Source organism: Pteronotus mesoamericanus, unplaced genomic scaffold, assembly GCF_021234165.1.
Source record: "Pteronotus mesoamericanus isolate MK-2021 breed Mesoamerican mustached bat unplaced genomic scaffold, CSHL_Meso_final contig_263, whole genome shotgun sequence".
In the NCBI taxonomy this organism is placed as follows: domain Eukaryota; kingdom Metazoa; phylum Chordata; class Mammalia; order Chiroptera; family Mormoopidae; genus Pteronotus; species Pteronotus mesoamericanus.
Genome location: NW_026555112.1, coordinates 13,437,604 through 13,465,194, shown reverse-complemented (window position 1 = coordinate 13,465,194; position 27,591 = coordinate 13,437,604). Strand labels below are relative to the sequence as shown.

General features: G+C 44.6%; 1 protein-coding gene across 1 annotated transcript in view; it reads left to right on the top strand.

Moving 5' to 3' along the window:
- The window catches only part of ANO2 (anoctamin 2), a 294,279-nt gene that overhangs the window by 80,642 nt on the left and 186,046 nt on the right, over positions 1-27,591 (top strand). Inside the window, exons 5-9 of the mRNA XM_054574699.1 lie at positions 938-992; positions 3,535-3,586; positions 14,427-14,482; positions 15,654-15,695; positions 22,519-22,583. Coding sequence (XP_054430674.1) covers positions 938-992; positions 3,535-3,586; positions 14,427-14,482; positions 15,654-15,695; positions 22,519-22,583 — 270 coding nt within the window. The remainder of the gene's footprint in view (positions 1-937; positions 993-3,534; positions 3,587-14,426; positions 14,483-15,653; positions 15,696-22,518; positions 22,584-27,591) is intronic.

Genomic DNA, 27,591 nt, shown 5'->3' with positions numbered 1-27,591 from the left:
TGTTTCTCCCATGCTTCCCCTTCCCTGGGTCTTGCTTCTTGCTAGCCCTGACATCGAATGGCCCCTCCCACACAGCTCCATTCATTCAGCCTCTGTGGTCCTTCAAGTCTTCTTGAAGAATTTTCTGAACTTTCCAACAGAATATGGTATCCATCCTTGGAGTTTTCATAGCAATGGTCTACACATTATCATGTTCTACTCTGCATCAATTATTTGGAAACATACCTACCCCAGTGAGTGGGCTCCTAGGTGGCTGGGAGCATGTCTCATGCATCTGTGTGTCCTCTAGCACAGTGTCCTAAGCACAGTTAACTCTACACAGGGGTGTTATTTTTTAATGAAAGGTTAATTACTTCAAGTTTAGAACAGATATAGGCCTTGCATAATTATGAGTCTGATACCTAACTGATATGACATGGTGACAACATTAAATGAAACTTTGAAAAACAAATAATTATAATCCCAACACCCTGAAACTATACTCTTTTGTTATTGTTATCTCATACTGTGTCCAGTAATCTTTTTAACATTCTTTTTTAAAACTTACCATAGTATAATATTTTTCTATCATAGTTTCACATTTTTCTATTTATAAAGTTTCAATAGTCATTATTTTCAACAGCTTCATGATAATTTATTGTATAGATTTTGGAATTGCATCTTATCTCCATAACTTTATTAAAAGTAGCTTTGTGATGAACATTTTTATTTATGGAACTTGTTTCTTCTGTTGAATTTATTTTCCCTAGGATACATTTTTGTGGTAAGTTTTCAGATTTACTGGGTCAAAAAGAGTATAAACATTGTGAATGTGTGTGTGGTGTGTCTTAAATCTTGCTATGTTGTTTTCTGAAAGTTTGCTGTGGGCCTGGGTGACAGTGGTCTCAGGACAAGGGTACTAAAATTAGTTGACCTTCCGCTTTCTTGATGTCTCCAGGTACAACATCCAGGATAAGGACACCTTCTTTGATAATGCGACCCGTAGCCGCATTGTGAGTAAACAGGTTAACTGGGTACCCAACCAGGTGTGGTGGGCCCAGGAAGGGGTGGGGAAAGACCAAGTACCCAGTTTGGCAAGGCATCTTCTTCCCCTCCCTGCTACCTCCCATTGTTATTTGCTTGGAGTTGCCTAGCAACTGAAAGAAATGTCCAGGAGCTTTCTTCTAATCCCAGTAGCAAAAGAAATAGCAAATATCTGCCCTCACTCAGAGTTGAGAGGAGTGTCTTCTCATTAGAGTTCCCCACTTCTACCCTCCTTGGAATCACAGATACAGGGACTCCCCAAGCTGGTGGGGACTTTCAGCTCTTCTGGAAACTGAGGCTCTGAGTAGCAATGAATTGAAACATTATTCACACAGATCATTAGCGTCCGAGTGAGGACTCATTGCTGGGCCACCGGGCTTCTTTCACCTGCAAGGGAGCCCTGTGCATTTCGGTCACAGGGAAATCTAGACCAAGCCAGTTTGTCCAAGAATAAAATGACCAACCCATTCAATAAGAGCCAAAATTCATGACTATAGTGGTTCTTTTCCAGTGTATTTGCCTGAAAAAAATTGAAGTCGGGTTTTTGAAGTTTGCAGAATGATGGACGCCAGTGAAAATCTGTAATATGCCTTGTGCTCCTCTGGCCCCAGTCTGAGCTGTAGGGTGATCAGCTTATTCAGTGATCAGTGTATTCTCTGTCTACCTAGAGAACATTCGGCCCATGGACAGAGGAGAAAAAGAGGGTCCACGGAATGCTGGACACTTACAACACAGAAGAAACTTGGCAGTGCGTTTCCATTGATCTCTAAGAAAGAATTTTAGTTTCAACAGAAGGAGGAATGAGGGTTAGATACTTAGCAGAACTTCTAAGTAATAGGGTGATAAGAAGGATAAAAAGAGACAAGTGATTAGAGAAAGGTACAGAATATTACCAAGGCATACAGAAAACATGGCCTTGACTCATTGTTTGCAGGATGGGCAAGAAAATACTTGAGATCCCTTAGCCTAGTGTTTTAGGAAGGTTTAAAATGAGCATATGATTTCTTTCATCTTTTTATGGAAAAAAATTTAAACTTCTCTCTCTCTCACTCTCTCTCTTTTTTTTTTTTTTTTGGTTGATGCTATTATAAGCCACTCAAATATCTGCGTGGCTTGAGTGTCATGTCTGTGAGGGACTTACGGGGTGTTGTGGCGATTACCCGAATAATTGCAAAGTGCCTGTAAAATAATACAGTGCCATATAAATGCTGTTCTTAATTATTATTGCTGTTGAACTACTGTACTGTATTATAAATGAATTGAACATTCCTGGGCCCCATTCTGCTACAAGTTATTTATTTACCACTTCCTCTAAGTCCGTGGCTGGAATATGAGAGTGTGAATGATGATGCAGTAAAACATCTCCCATTCATCTCTTCTAGAAGCTTCTTCCTTTGCTTCCTGCCCTTTTTCCAGTCCACCCCACACTGAGAAGAGGGGAAAGCCTTGAGTTTTGTCTTGGGGTCTCTTCTGCTCTGGGACCTCGCCCACACCTCTAAACATCTTCCCTGTGCCCTTTCTTTGTGGGCATCTGAACAGCCCAGCTCTTTGTCCCAGGACAGACTTTCTTGCTGAGCCTCTCTTCGTAGCCTGGCATGGGCTTGGAACCCACTGGAGGATAGTGGTTGGCCGGCAGGTTTATGCCGGCCTGCCCGTGTCCCTGTTTTTTCTGCTGGGGATATTCTCAGCAGCCCTCCCTCCCATGTGAGCCCCATAGTCGGGGCTTGTTGGTCCATTATGTCATGCAGTGGTCATTGAGCGGTCAGCCTGCCAGGGACCCAGGGTGTGCTCGGAGTCATGGAGTCTTGAGGAAGTGTCTGACATACACTGACTGGGGGGGGGGGGGGGGGGGGGGGGCAAGATGGGACTCAGGAGAAAACCAGGGGGGAAATAGTGCCAATGACCAACATGTAGGTGACCCTTTTCCAGTTTACAAAGCTCTGTCATGGTTTCTGAAAGCAGCTCTGTGAGGTAGCTCTATTACAGAGGCAGCAACGAGCCGTCACGGAGCGGCTCAGGACCCCTCTGCTAGGAGCCAGGACTAGAACCGGGTTTTTCTCCTTCCTTTTCCTGTGCTTTCCCCAGCATGGCACTAATCAGGGCTGGGGGAGAGGACATCCTCCTCCGGATCTTCCTTGAGGTTCCCCCAGGGGAAGCAGACACCGCATCCCCTGCGTGACCCAGGCCCCTCCTCCCAATTCCCCTAGGGGGCGCAGTAGGGGTCTAGGCTCCTTGGTGTGTTTTTCTTGCCTGCTATAACTGCAATTTATAGCCTTCCCTTTCTTAATTTTTTCAGGGTGGGGCAAAGTGGGGGGCAGTGTGTATGAGGAGGTTGATTGTTTCCTCAGAGCACTCAAGTTTGAGTAGGTTTGACAAGCAGTCCACGAACTTGGCACATGCTTGGCTTCCCCCTCTCTGTAAATGGGTCCAGGTGCCTGGTCCCCAGTCCGCCCCCCACATGTGGTGACGCATGTGGCCAAGGTCCTCACAACCTGCTCTCATCCATTTTAGGTGCATGAAATTCTGAAGCGCACAGCCTGTTCTCGAGCCAACAACACAATGGGTAAGGACCCCTTCCGCCACCCGTGGGCGTAGTGCTGATGGGGTGCTGAGGGGGCTAGAGCTGCCCTTTCAACAGCTCAGTTGGTGGGCAGCAAAGAACAAAACAAACAAGTGCCCCACACAGAGGGGAGGAGGCTGCTTTCACTTAGGCTAGGACACCCTCCTTTGCCCCCCAGGAGCAGGGGGTGCCCCATTTCTTGGTGGGGCTGGGGCTGCTCCCCAGACTGCTGTAACTTCTCCCAGATCTTCATTCCAGAAGAAAGGCATCTTAGAGGTCCTTTAGTCCAACCCCCTCAGTTTATGTGTGAAGAAAGTGACCCCCAGAGAGGGTGAATGACTTGTGTAGGGCCACACATCAGTTTGAATGTGCCTCTTTTAAGTTTGGCATTCTTGTCACCAAGTCTGGCTGAATCTGTTTGCCTTTAGCTTTTTTTTTTTTTTTTTTTTAAATGTCAGGGTATTGGTCTTTGAAGCAGGAATCTCAGCATTTGGGAACTTGCAGTAGACGGCAGGCAGTCCAGATGCTGATGGATTACATAGAGACCCACGTAATAGCAGGGGTAAAAACGTGAGCTTACACACACAAGCACATGCCCTTTTCACAAAAAACACTCCGCAGGTTGAACTCTCTTTCCAAAGGTGCTACCGTCAGTCAGAATGGCTTTTGAAACCTTTGAGAGAACTTCCTTCAGATTAAACTCTGTGTTGACAAATCTGTGGTTTTTGAGGCAGCTTCAAGTTGAAAAAAGTCCAAAGTTATTTAGAGGCAAGTGTAGTGTATAAGGTAGGCAATGAGGAATAAAAATAGTGATGACAGCAATAATAGCTATTATTGGAGGGGTTATCGTGGGGCTCCTAAGCTGCCTCACAGTACTGAACAGGGGCTTCGGTACTGAGGGGAACAGTACTGAAAAAGGAATTGGAGCAGGTTTTGTATGGTGTTAGCATTGTTAGAATAGTGCAGAACCTCCCAAGGGGGCAATTATGTATGACTCTGTTTGCTTTGATGTGTTCATCTTGCTACAAAATTCCAAATAACACTCCAAGTTTTAAAAAATCAGATCTTCTATGTAATGTTATTTGTCTGGAGCATGGTGCTTATAAGTCAAGGGCTTGAGTGACTGAGGTGATTAATTAGTCTAGTTCAATTCCATGGAACGAACAGAAGCGCTTGCTTTGAGTAGCCATTTGTCCTTGGTTATGAGGATGACCAGAAGAGTCAAGAGACCTTAGACTGTATTTTGTACTTTCTCATGGCCTCCATCAACAATTTTGAATTTACCCTCACTTCTTGACCAGTTCGCTGCTCATTTCTATTAATCTGCCTTTTATCCTTTCACATCCTCCCCAATTTGACCAAAATTACTCACTCAGATATCATAGGTGACTTCATACTTCTCCCATTTCATTGCCTTTTTCTTAGTCTTCCTCTTCTTAACTTTCTGCATCCTTCCAAGCCTTCTTTACTGAGCCTCCATTTTCTGCGAGTTGATATCCAGGAAGAGGCTCCTGATTTACTGATCTCCTGTTCTTCTGTTTCTACCTCTGGACCACATTTTCTTTGGTTCCTTTCCCTTCTCCCACATTTTAGATGTTATCTCCATGTTTCTTTGGTCTCCTTATTCTCTCTGTAAAGATGACTCACAACCATGTATTTTTATTTCTCATTTCTTCCATCCGCTTCACACCCACATTTCCAACTGCTGGATTGATACCTCCATTGAGATGTTCACCAAAATCTTAAAATCAATACATTTACTATCCCATTTCTGTCTTATTCCCTCTCTCTCCTGTACCCTCTCTCTCCACTGCTTCTCTTCCTGTAATATGACTACTAGCCTCTCTGTTTTTGCTCATGTTTTCCCTTTGCATGAATGTCCTTCCCCCAATCTCATTCTTGCCCATCCCCAGACCAAACATCACTGTCTCACAAGTTCTCTTTTAATGCCCTTTTTTTCCGAATCTTTCATCAAACTCAATCTCTTTCTTGCTGATCACCTGTGTCCATCCATGGCTTTGTCTCTTAAGATAGTCCTTGAGATGTGTCTTAATCATCTTTATGCTCCAATACACCTACCTGTCTGCCTTGCACATTCTGCTCAGTCAATTTGGTTCGATAAATTTATTAAACATGACTACCCAGCTAGTCTCATAGCACTAACTGTTCAATTCCTGACTTTGTGTGTCCATGGACAGATGACTTAACTTCTCTGCAACGTGGTTTCCTTTTACGTAAAGTGGGGATTGGGGATAATAATACCTACTTTGAAGAGTTTTTGTAAAGATTAAATAGGAAGCTGTTAGTTTGTCTGTAAACTGGAAAATCCCTAAGATCCTAAGTTTATTTTGAGAGACAGTTTCTAGAGTGTTGAAGGGTCATTAGAAACCTTCTCCTTTAACACTGAATTTTCCTTTGAAGATCTGATGTTTTTTGTGATGCCTCAAAGTCAAACATCTTGAGTTTGTTGTTGTTGAGTAGTTTCAAAAGTTTCTTTCTTTTTTGACATTCAAAAAACATTTTTTGAGCACCTGCTATATGTCAAATGATGTTATAGAAACTGAGAGATGCCAAGATGAATTTGACCTAATTTCTACACCTGAGGGGCTCTTAGTTTTGCCATGTAAACAAACATATAAACAGATAATTATGAGATAATCTGGTAGGTACAATAATAGAGACACATTCAGAGAGCAAAAGCAACATGGAGGAGGAATCAATTAACTTCCACATATGTGTGTAAGTATCAGTAAAGATTTTTTAATGTTAGTTTCATGCCCAAGAGAAAGAAGCATGTCAATAATTCTCATCTCAATTACAAATGGGTACAAAGGAGATAAGTGATTTGTCCAGGGTCACATAGTGAGTCATTGTCAGAATTGGGTCTACAACTTGGGTTTCCTTATTCCATTCCTATTTCTACTACCTTTGGGATGCTAGGAACCAGAAGTGGAGTTAGGGTAAGTCTTTAAAGTCTGTTACTCCAGAAACAATAGTTATCTAGCCATCAGTTTATAGACTCTTGAACCAGTAGGGATAGCCTACCTTCTTTTGACATAGAATGAACCTGCGATCCTAAGGCACCAGCATACTCCTGCTAGGACCCTGGCAGGGAAAAGTGGAGAAGTGAGCTTAAGGTCTGTCTCCACAAAATCCTGTTAGACTGTGGCAAGTGATAGTGTGTTCATTAGCCTCAGCTTTCCTTCACTTATAAAATGATGAAAAATTAAGAAAAACTGAAGCTAACAGATACTATAAAGTCTCTTCCTTAGTGCTATTTAGTATATTTTAAGTTAAGCCTTAAATAAATGACTGCCTATACAATAAAATTTAAAACCCTATTGTCTGTGTTTTAAGCATGGACATTATGGAAAGTAAGTGATGAATTATTTTCTGTCTAGGTTCTCAAAAGTAAATACCCAATTACATGCTCAACATGTTCATGCAGATGCCCCAAAAGAACCTCTCATAATGTGAACCAAAAGGACCACACAGGTTTCCCTTTGGGGAACCACACAGTTCTCATCTGTGTGACCCAGATTTTGATAAAGACTAACTCTCAATTTCTCAAACCAGAAAATATAACAAAGTGCTATTGAGTTGACTAACCTGTCAAGCATCTCTAAAATTGGTACAATTTTTCTCTTTACAACCATTATCCTAGTCTACATCAACTGCCTTTTATTTTTTCACCTGAATTACTCTCCCAACCACTGACATCTTCCTATCTCCAGTTTTGTGTGTTTTAACCCATTCTGTAAGATGTAGCCTGTATGAGCTTTTTAAAATGAAAATGTGATTATTTCACTGGCCTTTTTGAAATGGTAAAATAGATCCACATTTCCCTTAGGCAAAATGCACACTCATTAATAGTTACATGTTGTTATGCACTTGATGTTTGTTTCCCCTGCCCCAAATTCATACATTAAAGCCCTAACTCCCTTTCCACAAAATAAGTAGCATCTGGTAGTTCCACAGTAGCTACTGATGATTTACTAGCTTTGTAACAAGGGACATATGACTGAACTTCTCTACTTCCCAGCGGAGGAGAACCCTGCAGGCCAGTTTTCACATTGTGTGACTTCTGTCTAGGAAAATCAAGTACTTTCTACTCTCTCTGGCCATCTTAAACTCTCCTGCTTAGAAGATCAGGAAGAATGAAAAAATATGATAACACAGTGAGGCTTCAAGATTATATGGAGCTTTGAGCCATGGGGTAAATTTTGATTTTTTTTGCCCTTCTTTCTGATTGTATAGAGAAGCACAAATGGCATAGAATTGACTTAGATCCTCCAGAGGATTATTGCTTCATAAGAAGGAAAAAAGAAAAAAGAAAAAAAAAGGAGAACAGGACAGTGCTCAGAATTGTTTTTCAAGGTATTTTTGTTGATTCACACCCTTGGCATTAACTTTTACATGGTCACTACTTTTGTGGCTAACTTACAAAGTCTCTCCCTTTGTACCCGATTACAGTGGAAGTTAAAAGATTGGAAAGATAATAAAGATTAAAATGAGATGATGGAAAATATACTAGTTATAATAATAATTCAGAAATACTCTCAGTTTTTTAGTATCATCACTTCTTTTCTTTGTGGAAAAATCCATTGTTTTGAATGACTACATTTTGCAAAGCTGTATATAAGTTGGATGTATTGAATTATTTATACTCCTGTCTTGTTCCATAAAATTTCTGAGGTGGCTTACAAGAAAAACAATAAAACAGCATAATATAAATAATAAATTAAAAAATAAAAAACAGGAAAAGCACAAATTAAAATGGAATGTCAAAACTAGGAGGAAAAAAAGACTGACTACAAATATTCAAACCATAAGGCCGTCTATTTTCTGCAGTTCAGCTGCTGCAAATTTGACCTGGAACCAATGTGAAAGGGGAATATGGTTAGTGGTTTAGCTCTTGATGTCCTCAGCAACAACTTTTTGTATAAAAACTTTTCTAAAGCCTTTCATACTAATCTCTGCTTTCTTATATATATGAGATTAACATATATTCCCTGTATAAATGGACACATAACCATGTTCTGATGATGACTCAGAATCATCATTAAGAACATGTTTTTTTTTTTTTTTTTTTTTAAATGTTTCTTCAAGGGCTATCAAAATACTGCTAGGGTTGTTTGCCCTATACTCTCTGCTTTCTTGAATTTTTGACTCAGGTAAGCTCCCTTCCTGAGTTTTTTGTTTTTTTTTGTTTTTGTTTTTTGTTTTTTGCTTTCCTTTATGAGAGACAGAAAAACAATCTTGTTAGAATTTCAGGTAAAGAGAGAGTGAAAATGCACTGAAGGAGGGTCTGAAGGATCCTGCTGTGGTTAAGGTTCCTAAAATTGGGGAATGGGTTTTATGAGATCTAGATAGTTTTTCTTCTGGGTTTTCTGTTGTGAGAGCTGAGATAATCAGATAAGAGATGTTTGTACAAAGAAGGTATTACTGTAACCAATACCTAAGGACCAAATAAATTATAAGGACCCCTTGCAAGTGTGTAATAGTATGCTTTTCTTTTTTTGTAGTAGTAGTATGCTTTTTAAAGCGCTTTTACCCTCATTATCTCATTTGACCTGGTCATTTGCGTGATACCTTAAACTACTATGCAAAGTAGGTCCAACAGATGTTAATTAATTATAACAGAGAGAGTTTCTCAGTGCCCACAGTTAGAAATTCATAGCCAGACCTAGAACTTGGGTGTCTTGGCTCTTCTTCATAGTTCCTTAATCAATTAATAAACAAACGAAGCTATTGAGAAAGGTTTCCCATAGTGGTGGAAGGTGAGGTCTTCCCGAAGTTAGTTAGATCCATTCATTCATTCAACAGATTTTTATTTAGTACCTATGATGTGTCATTTATATTCGAGAACTAGGAAATAGAGTAGTGGAACATCCAGACACAACAGACAGCAATCCCTGCCTTTATGGGCTTAATTTTGAGGTAACATATGAGGACAAGAGGATATAAGCCACATGGTTGTCTGGCAAGAGAGATACATGCAAAGCAAGCAAACAGTACAAAAGACATGATGGGGCCCACTCCAGAGAATCAGTTAGGGTTCCGATAGGAACAACTGACACACTCAAATCAGGAAAATTCAGGGTTGGAATATTAATAGAGACACCATTTACAAAGGTGTAGATAGGGAATTTCTCTCTAATTTACCTCTGGAAGTGGGAGGTTATGGACTAATGTACACATGATGTTCAGAGACTAAATACATTTGTGAATTTGGGTTCTGCATGGTGGCGGTAGCATGTAAGCCATCACAAACTTGGCCCAGCCCCATGAGGCCTCCTTAATCATAATGTAATGTCAGCTCTCTGGGCCCCGGGAGTGTACCCCATCACGGAAAGCCTTTAAATTGCACTTTGCCATGGAAAGAAACCCAAACCTTGATCACGTCAGAGGAGGGCAGACACCTCTCCTGTTCCTCCGTATGGAAGTTATTGTTGCTTTTTCATGGACAGAAAATTACAGATTGATGGAGCAACATTTTCATAGACACATTGGTGTAAGAGCATTTATACAAATGTATGCTTTAGGCATCTCTCCTCCCCACTCAGGAGACGATGTCTTAATTATTTCGACCGAAGCCAGACCATGTTGTGTGCTATAAACATCTGGTTTATCATTCATCCAGCTGAACTGGTTTATATTTTGTTAAAAGAAAAGGCTTTGGATTAAAGGCATTTAAGTAATTAAACACATGTCAAGACAATTTGGTGATGGGTAAATATAGTCTCTGTTCAATGCACCGTCTGGGGGCTCTGGTTTAGATTTACCTCCGGCTGGAGTACAGGGATGAAAGCAGAGCACCGGGTGGCACGGGCCCTGTTCTGGGGGATCAAAACCAAATGGGTTTTCAGGAGTTCAGGACCATTCCTATAAGTACCTGTCCCCACGGAGCACAGTTTCCTTTGAGTTTGGCCTGGAGGGAATAGAGCTGTAGTCCCTGTCACCAAATGCCACTTACAGACTTAATGAGACTCTCTCTGGGAGGCAGACATAAACTCTGCTTTGATTTATCCTTTGTGTTCAGGAAACCAGAGACATCTTGGAAGCTAAATGCTAGATTTGTGTGATGAGTGTGTGTTTTCAGGTACCAGTCCTGGACCTGAGCCCACTGTGCTCTGTTCCTTGGCCCAAACCTTATGGATGCAGAGGACTGGTGTTGGTAGGCCTGGTGGGATCGGGCTATGCGGAGCTGTGGCCAGTGCTGAGCAAAGAGGAAGCACAGACCTTGTCCTTTGGGCATTATAGTTCTAACAGCAATAGGTATGAAGTATCTGGTGATTTGATGGGACTTAGAGATCAGTGAGGGGGTCTCCAGTGAGCTATGCTTTGAGCCGAGGCACTGCTTCTCTCTGTGGTCAGAGGGAAAGAAAAAAACGCCCTCCGTGCATTTTCCTCTTCCTGGCCCCCTTCCGGGACTAAAGGAGGAGAGGTTGGGTCTCTCTCTGGGTTTAGAGCAGAGAGGAAGGACTATGGATGTGATCCTGAGGAAGAAATCTTTGCCATTATGGCCAGATGGATGGTGTGTGATGGAACCAATTAATCCGTTTTTGCTGAAAAGAAAGGAGAGAATTCAGAATTTCAATTTTCAAAGCAGAGGCTCTTTTTAAAGTAAACGCTTGATTATTTTCTTCTTTCAAACTGATTTCCATGCTTGTTTGGGGGTAGAATCTTGTTTTCTGAAGTCTGTGGGTGACCCAAGAGGGAAAACAATTCCTGTTCTTGGGTAAAGTGGTGGATGCACAGTGACTTTTCAGCTTGCCTCAGCCCTTCTCATTCCTCTTTCTTTTATGTCTTGTTCCCCCCTCTGCTCAGCAGCCAGTGATTGGGGTTGCCCAAATGACACCAGCTGAAAAAGGAGTCTGTAGCCATGGGGGACAGAGATGCGGTCCATGACAGCATGTGGGGGCTCTGGTGATCTGGGTTAGGATGACGTGAATCATACGGGCTCCAAGGCAAAGAACCATTTGTTGGGCATCCTGTTAGGAAATGAACTAATGAACTGGAGCTTAACTTTCTTCATGAGCATCGAGTGTCAAAAATTGAAATAACGAGGAAGGTGGGCTATCTGTGATAAATGGGAAGAGTCACTGAGATAAGTTTAGCTCTAGGGTGGTTACTCTTTTTATTTTTAAAGTGTATTTTATTGATTATGTTATTACAGTTGTCCCAATTTTTCTGTCTTTGCCCCCCTCTGCCTGGTACCCCCCTTCCCTCCAGTAATCCCCCCTCTTGTTCATGTCCATGGGTCATGCATGTAAGTTCTTTGGCTTCTCCATTTAATATTATTGGATAGTTACTCTTAACCATTTTTCCTCCTGTGTTCCCAGCAGGGAACTAAGTGCCATAAATAAGAGACAAAGATAAGAGGGGAGTGCTCTCTGACCTCAGATACCTTATAGACCTTTGGGGGACACAAAACAGTGAGCAAAAAAAGTTCTAGAAGTGAAGCGAGCTGCCTGCTTTAGGCATGCACTGCCAAGGAAGCTTTGCTTGAGATGGGGTTGGGGTGCAGGGCTTCAGACCTCTGAAGATTTGAAATCTTTCTCAGGATCTGGCAGCAGGACCCAGGAGTCCAGGTTGTCAGCCTAATACTCTCAGACACTCAGCTACTGTGCTCAGCAAAGCTGAGAATTAGCAGAAGAGTTCAGCACCTGTTTAACTTTTCCCACGCAGTTTTGAGGCTGTCTTCAGGGTGTATACTGCTACTGTGGCAACCATGGGTGTGAGGGCGGGGGAGGGGGAATTAGTTGGGGCTGTGCATGGGGTATGGTCTAGTTGGAGCCCTACTCGCCTGTGATGCTTCAGCCTCTATCCATGTTGACAGCCCTTGTGTAGCTTTGAACTACCCCCACCCCCTCCTGACGTGGGACTCCTCCCCTTGATTATTGTAGGGTGGCTTCACATTGCTGTGGTTATGGCTCTTGAACTGATTAATGATGCTCAGAGTGAAATTGTAGTCGTGCGAGTAAGACAAATCTGCAGCTCATTGAGCCTCAAGGCGCCCCTCCCCCCACCCGCACTCCTTTTACCCACTCTCTGATCACCCCACTCTCCCTAGTTATTTCTGATGTTTTATGTTCATGCCAAGGAGGAAGCTTAAAATGAGGAAAAGGACGGGCCCCATGGTGACGCCGCTGCACCAAACGTTCAGCCTCAACTCACTGGCAAGGGCCACTCTGGCTGAGCACCCACTGTGGCCTCCCAAGGGCCTCTGCTCCCACCTGGGGCCCAAGGCTAGTCTTTCCTGTGCCCAGCGTCCTGGAACTGAGTGGAATAGACACAAGGTTTGAGGAAAAGGAGGCTGACAGAGGAGAGAGGGTTGTTTGAGAGCCTCTGGCATCTCTGGGCTTGTAGATGGGGCCATGGGTAGGAAGGGGAGGTGGAAAATCATGAATTTTAATGAGGAACTGTTGTTTAAATTCATTATCCAAACCTGCCCTGTATCCAGAGCCCTGAAAATGCAGATTTATTTAGAGTGTAGACATCATGAGTTTCCCTCCAAAATCAGTATTCTCTTCTAACTACTATCTATAGTCTCTCTAGAAAGATTGATTGAGGGCAGGAAGTGCATTTGAGGTGAGGGAAATCATGGTGCACCGAGACTTGCCCCTCCTCCACCGCTCTGTGATTAAATGTGCCTTCTGGCATGGCAGGATCCTCGGTGCTGGAGTTGGTGAGAAATAATCCTTTCCATCTGGGAGCCAGTGACCCAGGACGGACTATTCTGAGTCAGACAGAACATACAGACCACTTTATAGTCTCTGAATAGAACCATGAATGAAACATGTAAATAACCATGTCTCCATGCTAAGCAGAATGCTCTCTGTTGTGAGTATATTGGGGTTACAGGGACAGAGCCATTCATTCATTTAGCATATATTGAATAGGGTTGCTCTCTGCAAGTAGTATGAAATACTACTGAGTTTAAAAAACCAGTTCCTTGTTGTTGTGTGGTTTTCAAACTTTGTAGTCTCGGGATCCCTTTACACTTTTAAAAATTATTGAGATTACCCAAAGGGCTTCTCTTTAGGTGGGTTATATCGATCAATATTTATTATATTAAAAGTGAAAACTGAGTAAATTTGAAAGGACAAGGATATGCAAACATACATTCCATTAGCTGTCAGGAGGAGGGTGTCATCACGTGTCACAGAACTGCACTGTCTACTCGCGAGAGAATAGGAGTGAAAAAACAAACAATATCTTTGTACTATTATAAAAAATAGTTTTGAACCCCTGAAAGGGACATGGGGGACTCTCAGGGCCCTCCAGACCACATTTTGAGAACTATAGCCCTACTGCCCTTACCCTGGACAGCTCATGGTCCACAGACTAGTCAGGGACAGTGAGAAGCACCGCTCTGTGAAGTAATAGGAAGGTTCCAGCGATGAGTTCAGATAAAGTGCTATGTGGTGTTCTGAGATATACTTTTATTGATCATAATTACAGTAATTGATATAGTCATTCCTAGGCTATCATTGAACATAGATTCTCAACTGGTTTTTGGTGGCCATGGAGGTGGTGGTGGAGCAGGAGAGTGACTGGACTGGAGGGAGCTGGACGTGTGAGGGCAGGAGGAATGCGAAGTCTGAGGAAGCATATCTGATATCAAAACATGCCTTTGTATTTGGGGAATGAAAAAATATTGCTCTTACACCAAAACTGAAGATCGACAAAAACACATGTAGACTGGGAGGCCATAGAGGAGAGTGCAGTGATTCCCAGCTGAGCGGTGGGTGAGGGTTGGGTACATATCAAAAGGCAAAGGGTAAGACCAGAAACCCCTGCCCTCGAGTTATTATTTTCATCTTCCTTTCTTCCATAGGTATTAACTCTCTGATAGCAAACAACATCTATGAGGCTGCCTACCCTCTTCATGACGTAAGTACTGTTTCTGTCGGCATGCTCTCTGTAGTCTTAAAAAACTTGAAAACCGCAGGCGTCATACTGGGTGGATATATGTGAAGTGAGGCAGGAGTGAATGATGACATTAAAATACCTTGGCTGGTTCTGGACTGCTCATGACTGACCATAGCCCTGGTTTGTTTTTGACAGTGGTCTATCCAGTTATTTCCCTAATGGCAAAATGAACTGGTTTTGTTTGAGCTTCCCTGACACTCCCTGTCTTTGTTTGGGGGGAAAGTGTGAGAAGACCAAGTTGGCCTGCAAGTGGTTAAAGGGAGATGATGTTGGAGGTGGGTGGATGGTGCTGGAAGGAAAATATATGGCCTGGATAATATACAACCTGGACAGTCAGACCCTTAAATAATTGAAAGTGATGTTTTGTGTGTGATAGTTTTGTGTAGATGTGAAATTCCTCATCCTTAATATGCAAATATATACTGTCATTTTTTTAAAAAAAATTTTACATTTTGAAGGAAATCTCTCAAAATTCCTTATACTATTGTTTGGATAAGTTAATACAAAAGATTGTTTAGTAAAGCTTCCCTTGACTGGAAGTCATGTTATAAACATGACATAATACAATGCAATGACATTCTTTAACATGACTCATGAAGAACCTAACTGGCTCATGACCTGAATACCCTATGGTGGCACTGTTGATTTGATTGGTGACTTCTTTAGCACCTGTCACAGAGTTGTGCCAAATGAGGTGACCACAGTGGGGATCCCCAAATGCCCAAAGGAATTTCCCAGATGACAACCTTCTTCTCACTGACATCTTTACTATGGGCCTATTTGAGCTTAGGTTCTGCCAGTTAGGGGCAGGGGTTAGCAGGGCATGGCACAGGGTGATTTTGCATGACATGACTGTTTACAGACAGGCTGCGCCCTTGCCTCTGCTATGAGGAGGCACAGACTGATCTCTGGAGCATCTCAGGGGAGTAGCTCTCTGAGAAGCTGTCCAGAGGAAACATTGCAAGCGTTGATGATTAAGAAAGTGGAACATTGGCTCCTTACCATGTCGTGTTTTTGACCTTCCTCAAATAAGAATGAAAAAGAGGGATGACGTTAGAAAATTAAAAAAATTTTTTTTCTCTGTTTTTAATAATTCCATTGGCTTTCTCAAGCACCTCTTTCTCTCCTACAGGGTGAATATGACAGTCCAGGGGATGACATGAATGACAGAAAGGTACGCCGGTTTTATGCTGCATTGAGTTCTTTGAGCACAGAAGACCATGGATGGGTGTGGGACTAGATAGACGTGTCCTAAATGTTCAGTTTATCTCCTTATATGTTTTTAGCAATTCTTCCACAGCTCCCTGCCCTCTGGGCACTTGGGAGTATGAGGGTCACTTCTAGCTATTGACATGATTGTGTGCATGGGGTGCTGCTAGTATTTAGTGCCTTGTGGACCAACTGTGCTAACCATCTCACACAAAAGCGTGATCCCATTCCCTGACGAGAAGGCCTTCTCTGAGAAACACTGCAAGTCTAAATTCCTTAAGTTATAGATGGGGAAGCTGACACACAGAGATATTGAGCACCTCGCCCATAATAACCCCACCATAATAAACAGAACTGGGGCTTGGAATACTTCTGACTCTCGAATCCTTCTAAAAATGTATTATTATCCATGCCATTATCTTTTTCATGGAGTGGGGTCATCTTTAAGCTCTTCTTACTCCGTAGGCAGACAAGTGGGGGATAGCCATTTCCAAATTTCAGATGAGAAATCTGAGGGGGAGGGAGGCTCATTCATTATGTGTATCTGGGCAGCTAGGAATTAGAGGTTATAGTTCAGGGAGGGAAAAGTCCCTTTGGAAGCATCTCTCCTATGCCAGTCATGGCTTCTGACTGGACAGCTCTCTCCCCAGCCGTCCACTCAGATCCCATTTCTTCTGTTTGCTGATGCTCTGGGAGCATGGGTGTGTCTCCTGCTCTGCCATGGCCTGGTGCTGTAGGGATCACACAGCCTCCTTTAGAGGTGACGGCCCCATCTGGCTGTCAAGACCCTCTTGCTATCCGTTCACGAATATTCCCCCAGCTGTCAGCCACTCTGATGAGCAGAAGAAGGTGGGCAAGGGCAGGAGAGGTGAGGAATTGAAGCCCAAAAAGTTTCCCTTCCCCCAACTCTGTTGTCTGGAAAATCATTCATCCCCCAAGTTGCCTTTAGAGCAGCCTTCTTTTTATCCTGCCTATTAGTCCCTGTTATGAAGTGTTAAGTATTAAAAACATAAAAGGTTTTTTCCAGAAATACTGCTGTGATTGCTTGCACATGTCCCCTCTCTGCCTGCCCAGGGAATCTGCTCTAGTATTGCGATGTCTTAACCTCATCTGTTTTCTATCTGATGCTAATAGTCTTGGTGTTTAATTTCCTGAAAAGTCCCGGATCAGATTTAAAGGAAAAAGAGGAAGCCTTTCTCCCCACATCTCACCTCGCTCACCCCAACCATTTTTTGTCCTCCCACTCTCTAATTTCACATTCCTCCCCTTTAAAAGAGTGATCACCACCACTACCCACCTAAGAAACCTCCCACTGGGTGGGTGATGACCCAGCCTGTCAAGGTGGAGCACTTTACAGGAACATTCCAGGGACCAGAAACACATAGCAACTCATGGGAGAAATCAGTTAGCCCTCTGATATCATCACAGAGGCAGAGGGAAGCAAATTGTATACTATCCAAAATATATGTGTATTTGTCTTTGCAATGATACAATATATTATTAACAACAAAACCTTTTATCAAAACACTTTCCTCCCAGAAAATGTTTTCCTTAGGTCAGTAGAATTACTTCCAGTGTGCAACCCAACTGGCTGGATGGGCAGAATCTGGGAGTTAGGGAGAGGCCAGCCGTGTGAAGATGCACCTTGGTGTCTGATTCCCAAAGTTTACGTTTAAAAGGATGCGCAGTAAAGGTGGACCAGTGTCCTTGAAAGACAAAAGGCTCCTTTCCTGTGGCTTTCCCTAGGGTTTGCTGCCAAGTCCTGGTGTCCTTGTTTTCCTCTGCCAGGGTCACAGGAGGGAAATAAATACACTTTGCTGTGATGAGGAATAAGAGAAACCATGAACCAGAGTCAAAGCTTTTTTCTGCCCATTTGGGTTGGGAAACATATCCAGCAAGGTGAGGAAACTGGTTCCAGTGTCCATAAATATTTGTCATGTCAGGACTATAACCTTGGTGTCAAAATTCCAGCCAGAGCCCTATAGCCGTTCCTTGTATGTGGTGAGGGGAATGTTCCTTCCTTCAGTTTCAGTGCTATATGGGTGGTGCCTAAACATATCCTAAAGAGGAAAGAGCCAAAACCTCTGAATATGTATAGCCTATTTATTTGTTTTTGCATTGTAGAAGTCTACTGTTCATTGAGAGGGCGGCAGGAAGGATTTGAGTTTGAATGCAAGGGAGAACACTTGACTTTGTTGCTGGAGGATGTGGAGCAGGGTTGGAGGCTGTGGTGTGGGATGGCCTCTCTGGGGATACTTTGCAAGGGCATCTCAAGCTGTCCACCCTGCCAGTACCTGGATGTTCTTCTCCATTCTTTCCTGCAATCTGCGGCTATTCCCATGATCAGCTGGAGGCCCAGGCTCCTTGTATGCAGATCCCAGGCAAGCCCAGAGGCCCCTGAAAAGGCAACCTCCTTCCTTCCCAGCTTGCCTCAAGCAGTTGTGCAGTCTCCATGGACTTGGCCCCAGCTAGCACCTGGAGGGCTTTCTCTTTTTCATCCTGGAGGGTAATTAAAAAGAGGCTCCCTCCCTCTGGAGAACAGGGGTTTTCCACCTTTCTAGAAAGCAGGGCAGCAGGAACAAGGAACAGCATGTGTATGGATGGGTCCCTCCTGGCTGCCAGCAGCCAACTGATTCCACGTTAGCCAGACCTGTCTTGTCTTCTCAAGCATCCCATGGGAGTGACTGTTAGCATGTTCTGAGGGCTGTCTGACTCCCACTGGCCCCTGGTGGCTTCCTTCCCACTTACTAGGGGAACCCAAGGCACAACATTGGAATGATTTTAAACCCTTGGTCCTGGATTTTTTCAGCTTTTGCAAATGATTGTCTTCTCTCGTGGACAGTTATAAAGTGACCCACTAAAAGGTGTGTGAAGAGAGTCTGTCTCTCTGACTCTCTTGTTTTCACATGATTTCTTAGTTTCACTTGGTTTTTCCCATCCTTTACAACTTCCATTGTACCCTTAAAGGAAAAGACCTAGATAGTTGAAATGACTTGCCAAAAATCCAAAGAGGTCATTGCAGGATCTAGGCATAGAATTCCATTCTCTCCCATTCAGGTCCCCCCTGTCCCATCAGTGCCTCTGAGTTGGCTGCAGTGGGTATCTTTCTACCTGATGCAGGTCCAGCTTCTCCCTGAGGAGCGTGTGGCCTAAGAGAGGGCCACGAGTTACAAACACCCTGCTGTGCTCTGGCATTGCGAATGGTTTTAACAGTTGGGTTCCTTATAGTCTCAAGAAACACTATACTTAAACCAACTGATTCACTGTCAAATGTGATTCCTAAGGAGCAGGGCTGGCCACTGGTGTGCTGTGGCCCATCAGATGGGGTGGTCCCTGAGGGTGGTTGCTTCCTGCCATCAAGGTCTGGGGTGAGACCAACAAGCCTGAAATTACCCCTGGAGCCCCCAAAGTAAGGCACTGTCCATAGAGAAGGAGCTGCAGACTGTCCTTGATCTGCTTCCAAGCTTGGCCAGTTGGGGTAGAGGACAAACTGTAGTTCTAAGGGACAAAGTGGATTTGCTCAGAGCTGCATTAGAAAATTCTAGACTCTGAAAGTTTAAAGGGATTGTCACAAGTTACTGTGGTTGTCCTTTTGAATTTTCCTTTGAAACATTGCTATGGAACAGCATACTCCCCTTTACCCAGGGAAGCTAATCTGTTCTGGGACCCTGGAACCTGGGGCTTAGCATGATCCACTTGGTCTCTAATTATGTGTGATTAAAATGTTTGTAGAGGTAGGGGAGGGTCTACAGCACTCTGCACCCCTCTCCCTGCCTCCGCTGCAAGGCTATAAGAGCTGGCCTGGGCAGAGCCACATGATTGTCCACGCCCCAGATTTACTGCTCTGTAGCTCTGGTTCTCCTGCGGGGCCACCTAATGATTTCTTCTTCTGTGTTCATCTAGCCTGTTTGCATCGAGTTCAAAGAGCTCTCTTGGCTCATCCTCACTGTATCCACAAATTTGCAGATACGGTTCTGTGCTCAGAGGGCACCACGCTGATAAAAGCACCTTCTGGAGGTTTCTTATAGCAGATCTGGGATCCCACCAGGGGTAAGGCCTGTGAGCTTGGCTCAGTTTGGGCCTGAGCCAACTGGGCCATATTGGCTTCTTGGAGCATTTCTAGTTTTTCCCTCCCGGGCAGTAACAAGTAGGTGTTCTCAGGCTCAGATTTTGTCCAGACAGGTGACTTTGGAGAGGAATTTTCTCTAGAGAGTAGAGCCTTTGAGGCAGGTAGTGACGTCCCCCAGCCCTTAAGGGAGGACTTTGTCTGTAGCTCCTGATGCAAGCTGGCCTCCCTTCAGGCCACAAATGATGTCACTGTGACAACCAGGGGCTGGTGAGTCCAGAGTTTACACTGGGGAGAGAGAATAAAAACCCAGGGCAGTAGAAATGCCAAGATGAGTGGGAAGAAGGAAATGAAATAATAACAATAAGATTAGTAGATCTCGCCATTCCAGAGCATTGCCAGAGCTCTTGAATTCAGATCTTCCTCTGCCCATTATGCACATTGCAATTTATGTCTGGGTTTCTTACTTAGCACATGGTGGTAACTGTGGGTGCAGTTTATTCTACCAGGATCTGTGCAGTTTCTGGTTCTGTTTTTTGCTGTTGGGAGAAATTATGACAATAAAAGTCTATAGCCATTAAATAGCAATGCCAATTCTTAATTCTGTTTTCATATCATGTCTTTAAAGATTCTTAGATGAAAGGATGGCTTCCTTGAACTGGATGTACAAAATACCTGATGGGAGTAGCTTTTCCTTGACAGAATTCCAGGTGAATTCTGTGTGGTATATGAGGAGATGCGATGTATAAGGATGATAAAGAATAGAGAAAAACAAGGTAGCAACTGCATTATAAGTCTGTTTAATGTAGACATATAATTTGATTCTGCACTAGTAGCTATTCAGCATGGCCATCTAGATGATGTCTAATGATGGTTTGTTACCAAATTACTTCACTTACTTGTGGATGACCTGTGAAGCTCCCTGGCCAGGTACTTAAACTAAAATGTGGTTTGCCCTTGCAACTGATACTCAGGTTTGTCCATGTACCAGTTCTGCTAAAGTTGCTGTGAAAACATCACAAGATGGCATGGCCTGATATGTTTGGTGCATTGTTTTCTTCCTTATCCCCTACAATGTGTTCCGTTCAAGGTTTGCCCCCACCCTTCCACTGAAACTACTCTTGTCAAAGTCACCAGTGACCTTCACATCGCCAAATCCAGCAGTTGCTTCTCCATTCTCATCTGACCTGATCCATCAGCAGCATTTGGCACAACTGGCCATTTTCTTCTCATCGAAACCCATTGTTTCTTGGCTTCCTAGACACCATGCACTTCTGGTCCTCCTCCACATCAGTGGCTGTTCCTCTGTCTCTTTTGTTCTTCTTCATCATCTCCTTGACCACTAAGCGTTGGAGCACCAGGCCCGGATGTCAGGCCTCCTCTGTGTCTACTCTCCCTTCCTTGGTGATTGCACCCATAGCTTAATGACTTTACAAATCATCTCTTCTCCCACAACTCCAAATTCACATCTCCAGTCTGAACTCTGCTTTAAACTCCAGACTTTTATAGACAGCTGCTTACTCAATATTCCCCAAGTGGATGCCTAAAGGGCATCTCAAATAAACACATCCCAAACCAAACCTTTGGTTCCACCATTTTTGACCTGTTTGTATTATGATCTGCTTCCCTTCAGTAGATAGAATCACCATTTACTCAATTGCCCATGTCAAAGTCTCATTTTCTTTCATCCTATATCCAATCCAACAGTAAATCTTATTGACTCTACCTTTAAAATATAAGCAGAATCAACCACTTCTTGCTACTTCTCCCACTACCTTCATGGTTAATGCCATTGTCAATTCTTCCCCGGACCATTGCAATAGCCCTCCTACTCCTATGCCAGCCCTCGGCCTATTCTCCCCCAGCAGCCAGAGTGAGCTATCTGCATTCTAAATCAGACCATTTTTCCCTCACTGCCGCAAACCTCCTAATGACTCCTTTCAAAGTCCAAAGATTTGAGCATGGCCTACAAGCCTCTGAGTGGCCACCCCAGTATTTTCTGACATTATCTCCCATTATTCTCCCCCTGTTCATCTCAGGGCACACCGCAATCACTATTCAGGGTCCTTGCCCAAGAAGAGTGTTCTTCTGCCTGGAACACTCCCCTACTTCCTTCAGGTCTCAGCTCAAACATCATGTCTTCAGAAAGGCCTTTTCTTGTCATCCTATCTAAAATAGCACCACCCCACTCCCCTCTTTCATATTCTACTCCCTCACCTTGATTTTTCTTCATGACATTTATAAGTCTTGTATGTTTGTATTATACTTGTGTCTGCAAACCAGAGTGTACACTCCGTAATAGCAGCGATTTTTTTTTTTTTGTTTATCCAGTGTCTGGCCAGTACTTGACACATAGTAGATGTTCAATAAATACTTGTTAAGTAAGTGAATAAATGAATACCAGCTCATTTCACTGGACTAAGCAAGACAAGGGAATAAGAAGGTGGGATTATGATGACTAAGCATAGCATTGCCTTGGAGTATGATATTATTTAAGGAAGAAGTCAGCTTCTATAGTCTCCTGCCTTTGGACATCTCCCTTGAGGATGTTTCATGAGAATTTTCCTAGAAACTGGACTTAGGAATTTCAATTTTGACTTGCTAGTCATCTAAATAAAGCCATTAAGATGGCTTTGGGGAGTAAAATCTTGACTCTCTAGGATAGACAAAGGTGAATAGTTGCTCTCCGCTTCTAATCTGTTTCCCTGTTTTTCTTGTTTAGCTGCTATATCAAGAATGGGCACGCTATGGAGTGTTTTATAAGTTTCAACCTATTGACCTCATCAGGTAAGATGTGGGAGAAGATTCTTGGGAAGACTCTAGAGATGCAAATCCTGAAAGATATCTGTCCACCATCTTAGCCCCTGGCAGATCATTGAACAAGTAGAGGGATCTTCTTTGCTAGGTTGTATTATTTCCATGCTGTGTCTTATGGATGGGGAAGCAGCTCAGGGACAGGAAGGAGAATGGAGACTGTGTAGGGTAGCAGATAATGTAGATTGATACATCATGACTTCCATCTTGAGGTCCTTCAGCACTATGGTCTCCCTGCCGGCTCTTTTGTTGGGAGGGAAGGGCACATGCAATTATATCTTTTATTATTGTCCTTCCTATTTGTCCTAGAGAAGGACCTGGTTGAAGAAGGAGCCTTGGGTTATGCCCAAGTGACCACGGTTTGACTAAGAGAAGGGGAGACCTGGAAAATCACATGAGGAATAAGCTGGCTGGCCTGAGAGGGAATGTGGGCTTTTTATGGCTTCTCCAAATTAGAAGGGAGGGGAGACTGGGTCCTGGTGCCCCTTCCTTCAGTGCTGCCCCTAAAATGATGCTCTGTTACCTTGAGAATTTCCCCTGCTTCTGCAGAACGTTGGTGAACAGTGCTTTTAAAGAACGTACTAGAATGCAGTAGTCAGGCTAGTGTAAATTGAGTTGAGGGCTCTAGAAACTCAATGAGTTCTTTGAGTTCGGCCTCTTTCCCAATGGGAATATTGGAAGACAACACTGTCGAGTGGGGAAACACTGAGCTGAGAGTCTGGAGACTGGGTTCTCAGCCAGGCCAGGCTACTAGGGGCTCTATGTTTCTTTGGGTAAGTCATGGTCCCTCTTTGGTCTTCAGGATCCCAGTTGTCCTAAATTGGGAGACTGAACTGAGGGATCTGTGAGGATATTTGCTAGAGCATGCTTACTTGGAAAAGATGACTCTGGGCCCATGACTGAAATAATGGACTCACTGCTGCAGCATCACTGTGGCTCTTCTAATGAACTAATTAATCAGCGTGCAAACACAGAGAGTGTTCCTGGCTGATTGCCCTGGGCTGGGACTGTGAGAAGGGCAGCAGCCAGAAGGATGGAGTCCAGAGGGAGGAATTCCAGCTTCTTCTTGGAAGAAGAAAGCAGCCTAGGGGCCACAGTTTGGGCAGGCTCACCTCCCACACAGAGATGTGAGGGCCTTCCCAGGGAACTGGGAGCTTGGTTGGACGTCTCTTGACAACAGGTGTTTGTTCCAGCTGAAGACTGTTAACCGAAGTGCAGTTAACTGTTGGGTCGGGAAGCAGGGCCACTGGGTGCTTGTGACCGAGGCTCCCTCATCCCGTACCTCCCAGGCCCTGGCTTCCTTTTATGAGGCAAGGGCCACCTAGACTGTTCTCTGGGCCACACCAAGGCTGCTTCCGCCATGCCTGGTGGGCTTTGATCTTCCTCTCTGCATCTCAAATGGCCACCCACTCTGTCGCCTGTTTTCTCCAACTACTCATTTGTTTTTTAAAAATATGATTAAAAAAATAAAAATTCTCCTTACCAGAGAGCCCTGTCTTTCCCCCAGAGACTTCAGGTGACTGCCCGCCAGCTAAGTGGAAAATGGCTCCAATATGCACTTGGCTTTGGCCACCAAAGCAGCCTCACCTGCAGGGGAAGAATTGCCTTTGGAGCAGAGCCCTGCTCTGGGGCCTGGCGGTTCCTGAGCACAGAGAGCTCAAATCTGTCTAGACGGGGCACGGTGCACTGTGGAGCTGGAGGCTGGCCACTGCTCCTCACGGATCAGATGGCTAGGGAGCTCCCACAGCCCTGGGCTAGGCCAGTGGCTGGGCCAGGAGGGGGGAAGGCTGCGGCCTCAGGCATCGATCAGATACTGGCTGGAGGGAAGGGACGCTGGGTAGTGTGTGTGGGGAGTTGTCTGCACAGAGATAGAAGGAACTCCCTGACCTCACAGGGCTGCTGGAAATTGAGAGAGTGACAGTAGTAGGGAGAGAGGGAAGGGGCAAGGGCACTACGGACAAAGGTGAGTAAGCAGAGACAGGGACGCCGAGAAAAGGTGGCTGGAGGGCTTGTAAAGAGAATCCTGGGGTGGAGGGGTGGAGGGGTGGAGAACAGCTTTCCACACTCAGCAGGCGCCCCCTAACCTCATTCCACACTCTCTTCTAAGTGGCCCATCTCATTTCCTCTGATTCTGTCAAAGTCATCTCTGTCCTCTTACCTGCCCTCTCTCCCGCCGCCCACTCCTCAGTCTAATACCACGCCCCCCAGCCCCCAGGGGGCTTCTTCAGCACTGGTTCTCCTTTCCTTCACTTCTTCTCCAGCCTTCCTGTCACCAGCTCTCAGGGCTGCCCATGGCGGCCTCCCCTGAGCCTCCACTCGCCCCACACTGTGACAGGGCTGTTCTGTTACTACTTACTAATGTGAATTGTACCCTCTTTGTGCCTCATATGGAAATTACACCCATGTGGTCTGTGCTGAAAGATGGACAGAAGCAGGGGAGTCTGATACAAGCTGAGTGTAATTCGTTCAAAGGCCTGGCAGGAATATTTCCCCCTATTACCCGGGGCACCCGGCTCCTGTGGAACCCTAGTGCCCCTCCCCACCCACAGCAATCCTTTGGACCATTCTAAAGTACTGAGAGCTCAGTAGGGGTGGGAGATCTGTTTGCATTTTGGAAGTCTCCGGACTAGGTGTCCTTCCTCCACAGGACTTCCAGCCTCAACTTGAGATATGGAGTTAGAGGCTCCTTTCCCAGGTGGTGAAAGTGGGCAGAGCGGAGGCGAGATGCCCTTACCTGCACCCCTTGTGCCTGCCTGCTCCCGTTGCACCTTCAGTCATGCCCAGCAGGCTGCACTGTGAGACTGCTGATGTGTCTGTCGCTCCAGCCCAGCTGGGCTCTCCACCTTTGCTCTAGAAACCTCTGGGCCTGCAGGCCTGCGCTGACTGTGACTCTGTGTGTGTGTGTGTGTGTGTGTGTGTGTGTGTGTGTGTGTGTGTGTAAGGGTTGCCTGGAAAGTTCCCCAGGAAAGTATCCAGCAGGGACCCACTCACAGTAGATTCTTCCAGGAAACTCCAGCCAGCAGCACTTGTGCCCTGGCAGAAACAGGGTTTGTGACTAAGACGGTGAGGGACAGGATGTCTTAGCTGGAGGGAAATGGCTCTTCTAGTCTTTTAGGAGCTATGAGAGGGTCCTTTGCCACCAGGGGTGTAGATTTCTGCCTGTGCTGCTCTGGGCTAACATACTAACATCCCAGGAGGGAAATAGCCTTTGTTTTCTGGGGAACCTGGGGCCCTGGGGCCTTTGTGGTTTGTACAGGTGTGATCCAGTATTCACCAGCAACATGACCCATCTTTTTACCCAAATTAATGTCTGCTCACAGGCTGATTTTCTTAGCTTGGAGGTTTTGATATGAATGATACGAAACAGACTTTAAACATCTGAGTTTGATTTAGCTCCTTACTATACTTTGCTGAAGTTGATGTACAAAAAGTTTATTTTTAAGCATCTGCCACTGTCTGCCTATGACAGACAGCATGAGGAAGAGAAGTCTACTAGGCTCAGGGGGATTGCAGCCCGTTGATTTGGGGAATTCACCAAGGGGATCATCTGTGGCCTGCATACACCTCACCAAATCAGGGTTACGGTCTGGAGACGGGTAAATGGCTCTCACTCACTCATTCCCACCTCTTTCAGGGATGCCCACCTTATGAGTGAGGTTCCCTAAAACTCAGGCCCTGGACATGAAACCTGTCTGTGCGACAGCTTTGGAGTTCTCTTAGAAATGTTCTGGCTTGAAACTTTGAGACATGAACACCTCTGCAACAACCTGAGGCTGATGTCTACAGGATCATACCATCTCAAGAACTTTTAGGTGTCATCTGGGGACAGCAAGAGTGGCATATGCTGCCCCCTTCCCCCAGCCCCTCATGCGTCTCTACCATCTTAGACTTCCAGTGCTCTACAGGCCCACTCATAGGGGGCCTGTCCAGAACCCTGGCATCACAGGAATTGGCTCTCCCTCCTCCTACTGCAAGGCAGATGTCCTTGTTTTCGCCAGAGTTCTCCAGGACATCCATGAGAAGGCTGTGTGATTTAATCCATCCCTCTCAGTTGGTCTCTGGGCCCCACTGGTACCCTCCTGAAATGTGACCCATCCACGCCCTCCAGGAGGGAGATGGAGGGAGCCACGTTCTTTCTTAGGAAGCTTCTCAGCAGGCCAGGCTGGTTTAGGGGAGGGAATGAGGAGGAAACAATGTTAATCAACCTGTGATTAATTATTTCCTGAGCCCTGGTGCCTCCTCCTTGATCCTTCCCTGGGATTTATAAAGGCTACTCAGCTCAATGCAATAAATATTTACTGACTGTTACAGTGGGCAAGTCTCTGTGCTCGGAAACATGGGTGGTGCAGCAATAAATAAGGTGAAGTTTGTGCCCTAAGGATCTATCAGTTATGTAGGAAGACAGACATGCAAGGTAGGATGAAGTGAGGGCTTTTAAGAATTACAAGTATAAACATGATAGTTTAGGACAATGAAGGAAGAGGAATTGCTACTAGCACAATATGGAGGACTTCCTGGAAGAGGCAACACTTGAATTAGAAATGTTGTTTTCTGAAGGACAAAGATTAAAGATCCTGAATGTGTCTTCATTAACAGCCTGGACTACCCTGTGCATGGATTTCTTGTTTAGCCTGATATTGGTGGCCAGAAATCACATTGACCCAGAGTCTGATTCTTCTGATGTTGATTGGGAGTGGTAAGATCAAAAACTTGACTTGCAAACCTACCCTGTACAGATTCTGTGCCAGCCTGGCCCATGTATCTTGACCTGCCCTCTAAGTCAGCAGAGAATTCAGGGTTGGAAGGAGGTGAGGCTGAATCCAAGAGAAGGGACTAAGGAGATGTGAAGAGTGGGACTAGCACCTTGGTATTAACATAGGCCTCAGTACTTAAAGTATTGGATTTAGCTGGGAAGTATTTTGCAGGATGGAAAGAAATATCTTCTGGCCCTGAAGATTATTTTTCTTCCATCTCTGAGGGA